The 12,987-nt window shown below is 49.4% G+C and overlaps 1 protein-coding gene across 1 annotated transcript in view; it reads right to left on the reverse strand.

Moving 5' to 3' along the window:
* LOC111944892 (uncharacterized) overlaps positions 1-12,987 on the reverse strand; it is a 246,714-nt gene that overhangs the window by 210,479 nt on the left and 23,248 nt on the right. Inside the window, 1 exon segment of the mRNA XM_086873951.1 lies at positions 11,571-12,276. Within this exon segment, the coding sequence (XP_086730077.1) occupies positions 11,571-12,276 (706 nt within the window).

A 12,987-nucleotide genomic window follows, 5' to 3' on the forward strand; every position in this document is an offset into this window, starting at 1 on the left:
CGGCCGCTGCTCCTCCCTTCAGCCCTCCTCCTCAGTCGGTCCTCCAGCCCCGCCTCTTCCGGTTCCCACGCCCCTCCTTCCGGTTCCCACGCCCCTCCTCCCGGTTCCCACGCCCCTCCTCCTGGTTCCCACGTCCCTCCTCCCAGCTCCCACACTGTCCCATCCGGTTCCCACGCTTCGGGGACAGGAAGTGACAGGCCTGAAGACCAGAACCCGGAACAGGTAGTGATTCCCTTTGCCGCACCGGTCAGTTTTAGAGGAAGGGGAGGGAGGTACCGAGAATGGGAACCCTTCTCCTTCCAGACAAAGAGGGAGCTGTGCAAAGCCCAGAAAGAGTTCGGCAGGAGAAGTGAATACTTTAAGGGTTTATTAAAAGCCACCTTCTCCGCGAACGAGATGGTCCCCCACGACTTAAAAGAGTTGTTTGCCTGCCTCCTTTCCCCAGCTGATTATAGGCTGTGGAAACAGAGGTGGAAGAAGTCGTTAGAGGCCATCCTTCCTGAGCTGTTGCGCAGCGAGGAGTCCGCGGTTGACGCGGATGAAAACCCCCTCTCGATAGATCACTTGTGCGGTGAAGGGAATTGGGGGAAGCCGGAGGAACAGGCAAGGGTTTTACCACAGCCTGTCTTAGCTAAGATCACGGAGGCCGCAGAGAAGGTATTTAACATCCTGCCGGGGGGGAACCCCTGACCAACTTCTCAAATATTAAACAGTTCCCCGATGAGCCATTTACCGTGTTTATTAAACATTTACAGGAGCAAATAGAAAGACAAGTTGATAAACCTGAGCTACAAGAGCAGCTTGTCTTAGAAGTGGCTAAGGCAAACTGTAATGACATCTGCAAACAGGTTATATTTAGTTTGCCCATGTATCCACCGCCAACCTTGGACGTCCTCATTGATGCATGTGAGAAGAAAGTTCCGTTAGTGGGGGCGTCCAGGGTACCACCACCACCACAGGCGGCCAGGAGAACACCAACAGCGGCAGTGACCCAACACCCGTCGGGCCAGTTCATCCTTCCACCAGCAAGAACTACTCAGTGTTACCGATGTGGACAACTGGGTCACATGGCGAGGGACTGTCCCACCGCCCACCCACGCCAGGGGCTCGTGGGAAATGGATCTGGGGGGAGAGTACTGGAGGGAACAACTAATAAAAAACAAAAAAACTGAGAGCGCGGCACGAACCTGCCCCGCGCAATGCAAAAAATGGGGCAGGTATCGCGGAGGTGGGGGGAAAGAAACATCGGACGTGGCAAATTTACCGGACGCGACACCTTATCACCGTCAAAGACATCCTCTTCCGGACCCAGCACTGGACGGTGGTAGCTGTGGACCCACTGGAGGAGAACCAGCCAGGGAATGGACGTGACTGTAAGTTCATCGCCATCGGGGACACAAGACACACACCCCCAGAGATTGAGATCTCCCCGATCACCTTCCCAGGTGGTCCGGAAGATCTCATCCTCTTAGCGCACTGCATTCACCCACCATATTTTCTCCCAAAAGGGCAAAAATCATAGCTCAGTACATTCCTGTCCCAGAGGGAGTCCCAGTAGATGACCACGCACCAGGCGTCTACTGGGCAGAGGTGGTGGGTGAAAATAAACCCATCATCGACTGCAGCATCAAGCAGGGTGCGGAATCTGTCAACTTGAGGGGTCTGCTTGATACAGGGGCAGATGTGACAATCATCCCCCAAAGGAGATGGCCGTCACATTGGGAGTTGCAACCCGTGGCGGGGAAGGTTCAGGGTATAGGGGGTACTCAATTGGCGCAGGTATCTAAGAGCGTAGTACAAATTAAGGGACCGGATGGGCAATTGGCAAATTTACGCCCATTTGTTGCGGATTTTCAGGTTCCCTTGTGGGGGAGGGACCTTGTGTCACAATGGGGGGTAAAGATTGAAATCCCGAAAACCCCTCGGGATTTTTAATAGCGGCCACTGTAGAGCGCCCCTTCCAGAAGCTCGATTGGACCACTGATGAAGCAATCTGGATTGATCAGTGGCCGCTTCGAAAAGACAAATTAAGGGCGCTCAACGAGCTCGTGGAGGAGCAGTTGTATAAGGGTAACGTAGTAGAAACTACCAGCCCTTGGAATTCCCTGGTGTTTGTTATCCGAAAGCCGGGGAAAGACAAGTGGCGACTCCTCCACGACCTTCGTGCCATCAACAAAATCATTGTTGACATGGGGCCCCTTCAACCAGGGATGCCTACCCCGACTATGCTCCCCCGAAATTGGAATCTGGCCATAATTGACATCAAGGACTGTTTCTTTCAAATTCCCCTACATCCTGACGACGCCCCACGGTTTGCCTTCTCGGTGCCAACCCTCAACCGAGAAACCCCAATGAGGAGGTTCCACTGGCGGGTTTTGCCACAAGGCATGAAGAATTCACCCACCATCTGCCAGTGGTACGTCTCCTCGTTGCTGTCTCCTGTGCGCAAAGAGATGGGGGAGGTCATCATCCATCACTATATGGATGATGTCCTAGTGTGCGCCCCCCATGACGATCTACTTACCCGATCACTTGACCAAGTGGTTAAGGTTTTAACATCTGCAGGCTTTCAACTCCAGGAGGATAAAGTTCAACGGATGCCACCCTGGAAGTATCTGGGTCTGCGGATTGCTGAGAGGACTGTTGTGCCTCAAAAATTGGCAATAAACAGCAATCCGAAAACCTTAGCGGACCTTCACTCGCTGTGTGGGACCTTAAACTGGGTCAGGCCTTGGCTGGGCCTTTCCACGGAAGACCTAGCCCCCCTCTTCACACTTTTGAAGGGGGAGAAAGAGCTGAGTTCTCCCAGGACTCTGACCCCAGAGGCGAGGAAAGCCCTAGAGAAAGTGGAGGATGCGCTTGTCGAAAGGCAAGCACATCGGTACGAACCAACCCTGCCTTTTGAATTCATCATACTCGGGAGAATGCCACACCTCAGTGGGCTGATTTTTCAGTGGGACCAGGGCTCTAAGGATCCCCTCTTAATCATAGAGTGGGTTTTCTTGAGCCATCAAAGGTCCAAAAGTATCACCCGGCCACAGGAGCTGATGGCTCAGCTCATCGGGAGAGCTCGAGCTCGGCTTCGGGAGATGGCTGGATGTGATTTTGCATGCGTTCGAGTACCAGTCAGCTTGTCTCGGGACAAAGCGTCTCCAGATAGGCTGACAAAAGAAATGTTTAATCAACTACTTTGGGAGAATGAGACACTCCAGATTGCTTTAGATAGTTTTGAAGGCCAAGTTTCGGTCCATGCCCCTGCCCACAAATTTTTCAATTCTAAATTTGAACCGATTCCAAAAGAAATGCGGAGCAGAAAGCCCCTCAAAGCTTTGACTGTGTTCACAGACGCATCCGGGGCATCTCACAAGTCTGTAGTGACTTGGCGAGATCCCGAAACTCAGCAGTGGGAAGCAGATATTCAATATGTGGAAGGGTCTCCACAAGTTACTGAGTTGGATGCAGTCGTCAGAGCCTTTGAGAGGTTTCCTGAACCTTTCAATTTAATCACTGATTCGGCCTATGTTGCAGGGGTAGTTGCCAGAGCAGAGCACGCTGCTCTGAAGGAGGTCTCAAACCCGAAATTGTTTGAGTTGCTTTCTAAGCTAATATATGCTGTTTCCCACAGAAAGCAACCATTTTTTGTAATGCATGTAAGGTCACATACGGATCTCCCTGGCCCGGTAGCCGAGGGAAACCAGGTAGCTGATTCCCTCGCTGCCCCTGTTTCCATGGCTCAGCTCCCAGATCTGTTCCAACAAGCTAAGCTGAGCCACCAGATGTTCCATCAAAATGTGCCTGGTCTGGTCCGCCAATTCCACCTGCGGCGAGATCAGGCCAGAGCCATTGTGGCCACATGCCCACATTGCCAGACTATCGCAATGCCCTCTCTGGGGTCAGGGGTGAACCCTCGAGGTCTGGGGAGTTGTGAGGTGTGGCAAATGGATGTGACCCATATTTCTGAATTCGGCAGGTTAAAGTTTGTGCACGTTTCGGTAGACACTTTCTCGGGAGCAGTCTTTGCTTCTGCCCATGCCGGGGAGAAAGCCGAGCATGTCTGTAAACACCTCATGCAAGCTTTCTCTGTGTTGGGGGTCCCCAAGGAGTTAAAAACGGATAATGGCCCAGCATATGCCTCCAGGAAACTGGAGGAATTCCTGCAGAGTTGGGGAGTGACACATAAGAGAGGCATCCCACACTCCCCCACCGGCCAAGCGATCGTGGAGCGAGCCCACCAATCGCTCAAGCGCGTCCTCAAACATCAGTGGGATTCCATGAAAGGTTGTGCCCCTCAGGACAGACTATCAAAGGCACTGTTCACCATCAATTTTCTAAACTGCAGTGATAGTAATCCCAACCCTCCGGTGACCCAGCACTTGCCTCCACCAGCAACTACCAGCTACAGCACCGCCCTCCAGTGCTGGTTCGGGACCCAGAGACCCAGAGACCCAAAAAATCCTGGGTCCGTTCGATCTAGTCCCTGGGGCGAGGAAACACATGCGTATTGGGATATTTCTGGAATTTGGTAGGGTTTTGAGAAGATTTAGGTAATTTTGCTTATTTTTTCTGGAATTTTGTTCAATGTTTCTGGAATTTGGTGGGATTTTTTTGGAATGTTGTGGCAGTTTTCTTCGATTTTGTGGGATTTTGAGAAGCCTTGAAGAATTGTGTGGGATTTTCCTTAGATTGTGTGGAAATTAGTGGAGATTTTGTGGGATGTTTCTGGAATTTGGTGGGATTTCTTTGGAATGTTGAGGAATTGTCTGGAATTTTGTGGGATTCTGAGGAGAGTTGAAGAATTTTGAGGGCCTTTTTCTTAGATTGCGTGGAAATTAGTGGAGATTTTGTAGGGTGTTTCTGGAATTTGGTGGGGTTTTCAGAAGTTTAAGGGAATTTTCTGGAATTTTCTTGTAAAGTTGTGGTAATTTGCTTGAATTTTGTGGCATTTTGAGAAGCCTTGAAGAATTGTGTGGGATTTTTCTTAGATTGTGTGGAAATTTGTGGAGATTTTGTGGGATGTTTCTGGAATTTGGTGTGCTTATGAGAAGATTTTGGGAAATTCGTGCGGGTTTTTTTGAATGTTTGTGGGGTGTTTCTGGAATTTTGTGGGATTTTGAGGAGCCTTGAAGAATTGTGTGGGATTTTTCTTTGTGCGGAAATTTGTGGACATTTTTGTGGGATATTTCTGGAATTTGGTAGGCTTATGAGAAGATTTAGGGAATTTTGTGGATTTTTTTCTGGAATTTTGTGAGGTGTTTCTGGAATTTGGTGGGAATTTTTTGGAATGTTGTGGTAATTTTCTGGAATTTTGTGGGATTTTGAGGACACCTGAAGAATTGTGTAGGATTTTTCTTAGGTTTTGTGGAAATTTGTGAAGATTATGTGGGATATTTCTGGAATTTGGCAGGGTTTTGAGAAGATTTAGGGAATTTTGTGGGTTTTTTCTGGAATTTTGTGGAATGTTTCTGGAATTTTGTGGGATTTTGAGGAGACTAGAAGAATTTTGTGGGGTTTTTCTTAGATTACGTGAAAACTTGTGGAGATTTTTGTGAGATATTTCTGGAGTTCTGTAAGCTTATGAGAAGATTTTGGGAATTTCGTGGGGTTTTTTTGGAATGTTGTGGTAATTTTCTGGAATTTTGTGGGATTTTGACGAGCCTTGATGAATTGTGTTGGATTTTTCTTTGATTTTGTGGAAATTTGTGGAGATTTTGTGGGATATTTCTGGAATTTGGTGGGCTTATGAGAAGATATTGGGTGTTTTGTGGATTTTTTCTGGAATTTTGTGGGATGTTTCTGGAATTTGGTGGGATTTCTTTGGAATGTTGTGGAATTGTCAGGAATTTTGTGGGATTCTGAGGAGAGTTGAGGAATTTTGAGGGCCTTTTTCTTAGACTGCGTGGAAATTAGTGGAGATTTTGTAGGGTGTTTCTGGAATTTGGTGGGGTTTTCAGAAGTTTAAGGGAATTTTCTGGAATTTTCTTGTAAAATTGTGGTAATTTTCTTGAATTTTGTGGGATTTTGAGGAGCCTTGAAGAATTGTGTGGGATTTTTCTTTGTGCGGAAATTTGTGGACATTTTTGTGGGATATTTCTGGAATTTGGTAGGCTTATGAGAAGATTTAGAGAATTTTGTGGATTTTTTTTCTGGAATTTTGTGAGGTGTTTCTGGAATTTGGTGGGAATTTTTTGGAATGTTGTGGTAATTTTCTGGAATTTTGTGGGATTTTGAGGAGACCTGAAGAATTTTGTGGGATTTTTCTTAGGTTTTGTGGAAATTTGTGAAGATTATGTGGGATATTTCTGGAATTTGGTAGGGTTTTGAGAAGATTTAGGGAATTTTGTGAGTTTTTTCTGGAATTCTGTGGAATGTTTCTGGAATTTTGTGGGATTTTGAGGAGACTTGAAGAATTTTGAGGGATTTTTCTTAGATTGCGTGGAAACTAGTGGAGATTTTTGTGGGATATCCCTGGAGTCTTGTAAGCTTATGAGAAGATTTTGGGAATTTCGTGGGGGTTTTTTCTGGAATTTTGTTCAGTGTTTCTGGAATTTTGTGGGATTTTGAGGAGACTTGAAGAATTGTGTGGGATTTTTCTTAGATTGCGTGGAAACTTGTGGAGATTTTGTGGGATATTTCTGGAATTTGGTAGGCTTATGAGAAGATTTTGGGAATTTTGTGGGTTTTTTTCTGGAATTTTTGAGGTGTTTCTGGAATTTGGTGGGATTTCTTTGGAATGTTGTGGAATTGTCTGAAATTTTGTGGGATTCTGAGGAGACTTGAAGAATTGTGTGGGATTTTTCTTAGATTGTGTGGAAATTTGAGGCGATTTTGTGGGATATTTCTGGAATTTGGTGGGCTTATGAGAAGATATTGGGTGTTTTGTGGATTTTTTCTGGAATTTTGTGGGATGTTTCTGGAATTTGGTGGGATTTCTTTGGAATGTTGTGGAATTGTCAGGAATTTTGTGGGATTCTGAGGAGAGTTGAGGAATTTTGAGGGCCTTTTTCTTAGATTGCGTGGAAATTAGTGGAGATTTTGTAAGGTGTTTCTGGAATTTGGTGGGGTTTTCAGAAGTTTAAGGGAATTTTCTGGAATTTTCTTGTAAAGTTGTGGTAATTTTCTTGAATTTTGTGGGATTTTGAGGAGCCTTGAAGAATTGTGTGGGATTTTTCTTAGATTGTGTGGAAATTAGTGGAGATTTTTGTGGTGATTTTCTGGAATTTGGTGGGCTTATGAGAAGATTTAGGAAATTCGTGCGGGTTTTTTTGCAAGTTTGTGGGGTGTTTCTGGAATTTGGTGGGATTTTGAGGAGCCTTGAAGAATTGTGTGGGATTTTTCTTTGTGCGGAAATCTGTGGAGATTTTTGTGGGATATTTCTTTAATTTGGTAGGCTTATGAGAAGATTTTGGGACTTTTGTGGATTTTTTTCTGGAATTTTGTGAGGTTTTTCTGGCATTTTGTGGGATTTTGAGGAGTCTTGAAGTGTTTTGAGGGGTTTTTCTTTGATTGTGCGGAAATTTTTGGAGATTATGTGGGATATTTCTGGAATTTGGTAGGGTTTAGAGAAGATTTAGGAAATTTTGTGGGTGTTTTCTGCCATTTTTTGTCATTTTTTCTAGAATTTTGAGGGATGTTTCTGGAATTTTGTGATGTTTTTGTGTAATTTGGGTGATTGTCCTGGTTTAGGGCAAATTTGGGAGAAAACCTCCAGTGGGTTCCCCCCGGGAAGCAAACCCACGTGGCCCCTTTCTCCCACCCCCATCCAGTTCGGGAAGAGATTTCTCTGAGAGGAGTGGAAAAAACCTGTTTATTTCCCAGGCACAGCACTACCCAGCACAAAAATGAACGATATCAAATTACAAAACCTCTCGCCCTTCAGCAGAGATGAGGAACTTCAGAGGGTCTCTTTCCTGGGGGTGTTGGCTCTGTTATCAGTCCCTCTGGCGCTGGAAAATGCCGCTGCCCAGGCCGGGCTCCCGGTAGTCCAGGGGTGCTCCCGGTGCTCCCCCGAGTCCCCAGTCCAGAGCAGCTTCGATTCGTTTCAGAAAAAGGGAAAGAAAACAGTCCAGGAAGACCTCTCTGCTCCGGCTAGCTGGAAAGCCAAGGCGATCTGTGTCTTGTTGTCTGTCTGTGCTGTAGTCAAAACTCCCGATGCGGGGGGAGCAAGTGCAGTCTGATAACAGACTTGGTGCTTCTTTTCCACTCACTTTTACTCTCAGATGGAATTTTAAGAATACAGAACCTGTGTCTGGGTTAGGTGGAAGAATGGGGATACAATTTAACATCATAATCAACCCAGGACACACGCCCACTGTGCTTTCCAGCTGCTTTGCTCCTGCTCCTCCCAAATCACCACGAATTCCACTGAACTGAAACAAATCCAAATCCTCGTGGGTCGGGACAAGGGCAGGGAGAGGTCACTCAGGGATCACCATCAGGGGCACAACAGCCCGACACGGGGAAATGAACTGAATTTAGGACTGAGCAAATCAGACCAGGAGAATGAGGATTAAAATCAATCTTGAGAAACACCTCCTCCCGCTCCTGAACTTTTCTGTCCGGGCCGCTGCTCGCGGGGCACAGAGAGGGGCCCGGCCGTGTCCCTCCAAACCTCCCTGGGAATCACCCCAGAGCCCCCAGCCTTCCTTGTGCCCATCCCCGGGGCCCCTTGTCCCTCCCAATGGCTCCCGTGGCTCTCCCAGTCCATCCCAGCCTCTCCCAGTCCATCCCAGCCTCTCCCAGTCCATCCCAGTCACTCCCAGTGACCCCGCCTGTCCATCTCGCCTCTCCGTGGATCTGCCGCCCCTCAGCCAATCAGAGCGCGTCTCTCTGATGACTCATCAGTTGCCGGGCAGATCCACAGAGCCGAGAGCCCCGCGCTGGACTCGGCCTCCCAGTGCCGCGCACTTCATTCCCAGTCCCTCCCAGTGCCACCACAGTCCCGCCCAGTGCCACCACAGTCCCGCCCAGTGCCACCACAGTCCCTCCCAGTGCCACCACAGTCCCTCTCGGTGCCACCACAGTCCCTCCCAGTGCCACCACAGTCCCTCCCAGTGCCACCACAGTCCCGCCCAGTGCCACCACAGTCCTGCCCAGTGCCACCACAGCCCCTCCCAGTGCCACCACAGTCCCGTCCAGTGCCACCACAGTCCCTCCCAGTGCCATCACAGTCCCGCCCAGAGGCCCGGGAGTCTCTCCCACTCCTTTTAGCCCATTCCCACTCCATTTCGAATTCATTCCTCCTTCCACTCCCAGACATCTACGCCTTCATCCAGTGTCCCAGTATCCACTCTCATCTCTTTCAGCGCCTCCCCAGTCCCTGACAGCCTGTTCCCGGTCCCACCCGACGTCACACCACTCCTCTCCCATTTCTCCCAGTTACCCCCCAAGCTCATCCCAGTCTGTCCCCGCTGATCGCCAGTGCCCATCCCAGCGTGTCCATCTCGCTGGTGCCCTCCAGCTCCCAGCCCGGCGCCGGCCGCCTGCTCTGCTCCCTGATGGATTTCTCCCCTGCCCACATCCAGCTGAGCTGCTCCCAGGGCCAGCAGCAGCTCTCGGGCCGCGTGCTGGCCACTGCCGTGCTCCCCAGCGGGGACTGGAGCCAGCAGCTCCTGGTGCTGCTGGAAACCGCCCCCGGCAATGCGGGCTCAGCTCCAGCTGCCAGGTGCAGCACGGCAGCCTGGAGCACCCCCTGAGCCGGCACTGGGGCACGGCCCGGCCCCCACAGCGCCGGGGGCAGCGGGGGAGGCACTGGGGGGGCCCAGAGGGGGACTGGGCTGTGCTGGGAGGAACTGGGAGGGAGTTTGAGATGGCCTGGTTTAAACTGGGGAAGGGATTGAGGTCCTTAGGATGGCTGGGAAGGGGATTAAAGGATGTTGGGGAGGGTGGGATGGGGTTCTGGGGGTCCTGGTGGAAACTGGGAGGGAGTTTGGGGGTGCTGGGTGTCACTGGGAGGGATTTGAGTGAGCCTGGAGGAGCTGGAAGGAGATTGGGCATTGGAAAGCAGGGATTGGGATGAGGTTGGTTGTGCTGGGAAGAGACTGGGAGGAGTCTTGATGAGTCCTGGTGGGGCTGGGAAGGGACTGGGAGAGGGTTTGGGGGTCCAGGGGAAGTGGGGAGAAATTGGGAGGGGGCTGTGGGATCCTGAGGGGAACAGGAGGGGCTCTGCTGGGTCCTGGGGAGGCTGGGAAGAGACTGGCAGTGATTTACCAAAATAGCAATATTGATCCAGTATCAACATCAATCTGTTAATGGACAAAAAACCTCTCCAACAGTTTAAAGTTACAAAGTGGATGTTTAATCACAGCACTGGGCGAGGGCGGGAGTCACCCCTTAATACCCACTGCAAGCTGACAAAAGATTCCAGTGTCTATTTATTTACAAAAGTCTTGAATATCCAAAATACTAATACATATTAATACTAATGCATATGCATAATGCGAACACTTTCTGTTCCCCACTTTGGATTAAAATGCACGGTAATGAGTTTAAAAAGTCATTATGCCTGCATGGTTGGCTCCCCAATTTGAGGAGGGGGTCGTTTTGGTGAGGAGGGGTCATCAGGAGATGAAGGAAAACCGCTCTTCCTCACTCTCACCTTTCTACCTTTACAATGGTTGACATTACAAATGACATTTGGTGCAACTCCAGTTTCCTCCCTTGTGACTTTGAAATGGGTTTCCAGATGTAAGGTCTGTGATCTTCCTAAACCCGTTTATCAGTTTCTCTTTTCTCATTATAAGCACAGCTGAACAAACATACAATGACAAGTAATTTTTTACCTAAGTCCAAGACTCATTATCTCAAATCCTGCTTCTCACTCAATCATTAACTCGAAATACTTCCAGCAAGGCCTATCTCTATCTACGATCTCCAATTTTTCTACAGTACCTAACTGTTTAAAATTAGTGACTCCAAAGGAGGTTTCAGAGGGTCCTGGGTGGGCTGGGAAAGACTGGGAGGGTCCTTGGAGGGGCTTGGGGTGTCTCTGAGAAGTTTTGGGGGTCCTGACCTCTGCAGACCCCCCAGGGATACTGTCAGACGCCACCCACAGCAAGATGCTGACGGGGATTGGAGTCTCCGTGTTGGGCTTCGTCTTCCTGGCACTGGGGATTGGCTTCTGCCTGTGCAGGAAGGTGAGGGGGGATCCCGGGGATCGTGTCCTCCCCCCCCAACAGAGTGAGTGTGCTCCCCTCAGAGCCCCCAAGCCCGGTGTCACCCCCTTTTCTCTGCTCACACAGCTCCTGAGGCAAAAGCTTCTCGAGGATTGAAAGTCAACAATTCCCATTGTCATTCTGTATCCCATTGGATTTTCATTCCCCTGCTTTCATCCAGGTGCCCACAGGGAGCCAGGAAGATGTGGAGCCTCCCAGCCAGGTGTCTTCCCAACACGCATCACCAGGACCACGGATCACCAGGGCTCTGCCCAACGGGGGTCACTGGGGATCATCCAACGCCCATCCTCCCATGGGGGATGGAGCTGGAGCAGCGCACGAAGCTCTTCCCGCACTCGGGGCACTCGCAGGGCTTCCCTTACTGGTGCCTACATTGGTGTTGGATCAAGTTAGATCTCTGTGAGAAGCTCTTCCCACACTGGGGACACTCGTAGGGCCTCTCCCCAGTGTGGATGCGCCGGTGGACGGTGAGGTTGCCGTTGCGGTTGAAGCCCTTCCCGCAGTCAGGGCAGCTGAAGGGCCTCTCGTCTGTGTGAATCCGCTCATGTAGGAGGACACTGGAGCTGGTCTGAAACCTCTTCCCACACTGGGGACACTCGTAGGGCCTCTCCCCAGTGTGGATGCGCCGGTGTGCCCACAGACTGGAGCTCTGACCAAAATTCTTCCCACATTCCGAGCAGGTGTAGGGCCGTTCCCCTGTGTGGATCACCTGGTGTCTCATCAGTTCAGAGATCTCTCTGAAGCTCTTCCCACATTTCCCACACTCATAGGGCTTTACCCCAGTGTGAATCTTCTGGTGTTTCCTCAGGTTGGAGCTCTGGCTGAAGCTCTTCCCACATTCCCCACACTCGTAGGGCTTTTCCCCAGAGTGGATCCTCTGGTGCTGGATGAGGTGGGATTTCTTTCTGAAGCCCTTCCCACATTCCAAGCACTTGTGGGGCTTCTCCCCCAGCTCTGAGCTCCGGCTGGATCTCTGGCCGTGTTCCTGGCACTGGGGGGATCTTTCCTCCTCGCAGCTCCCTGGACTGCGTTTGCAGCCCCTCCTCGTGCGGGATCTCCAGGGCTTTTCCTCCTCCTCTTCCATCTGGAAGAAATTTGGAATGAAAATTCCTGATTAGGTGGAAAAAAAGAGAGGAGAGTGCCTTGGGCTGGGGATGCCTCTGTTGGGAATGCAGAATTAGAAAGAAATTATAAATATGACTCTTTAGCCAGAAAGGCTAAGGAAGAAATACAAATGAAAGCACAGTTTGAATAATTCAAAGAAACCAAGCTGACGTGCCAGAGCACGTTCTTTCCCCCAGTAAAACCAAGCTGAGACCCCTCTTCCCAGCCTTATAAGGAAAGGTCTGAAGAACCCTGAGATAACTAAAAATATGCAAAACCAGCGATTTCTACAGGTTGAACACAAATGTTACTGTATTAGGATACTTAGAAAGATTGGTCAGTAAAGGAATAGAATATTCAATGTATAGGTTATATAAGTAATGGTAAAAGAGAGTTCTCTCTCTTGGCTCTCTTTGTTCTCTTAGTCTCTCTTAACTCTTGGCTCTCTTGCTACTCTCTCTTGGCTCTCTCTTAGCTTTCTTGTTTCTCTTAGCCTTCTTGCCTCATGCTTTCTACACTCTTGCTGCTCTCTTTTTCCTGTTCTTTCCTGCTCTTCTTTATCCTCTTTTTCCTGGCTCTCTCACTTCTGTTCTGTTATTCTCTTTCTTAGCAATCTTAAAGTCTTGAACTCATGTATTCATATTTTACCCCCTTTTGTATTGTTCTCTCTGAGCCTGCTTTGCGCTCTATCTGTCGGCTCATGGCAGGCTCT

The sequence above is a fragment of the Cyanistes caeruleus genome, unplaced genomic scaffold, assembly GCF_971803275.1.
Source record: "Cyanistes caeruleus unplaced genomic scaffold, bCyaCae1.hap1.1 HAP1_SCAFFOLD_127, whole genome shotgun sequence".
NCBI classification, from domain to species: Eukaryota; Metazoa; Chordata; class Aves; order Passeriformes; family Paridae; genus Cyanistes; species Cyanistes caeruleus.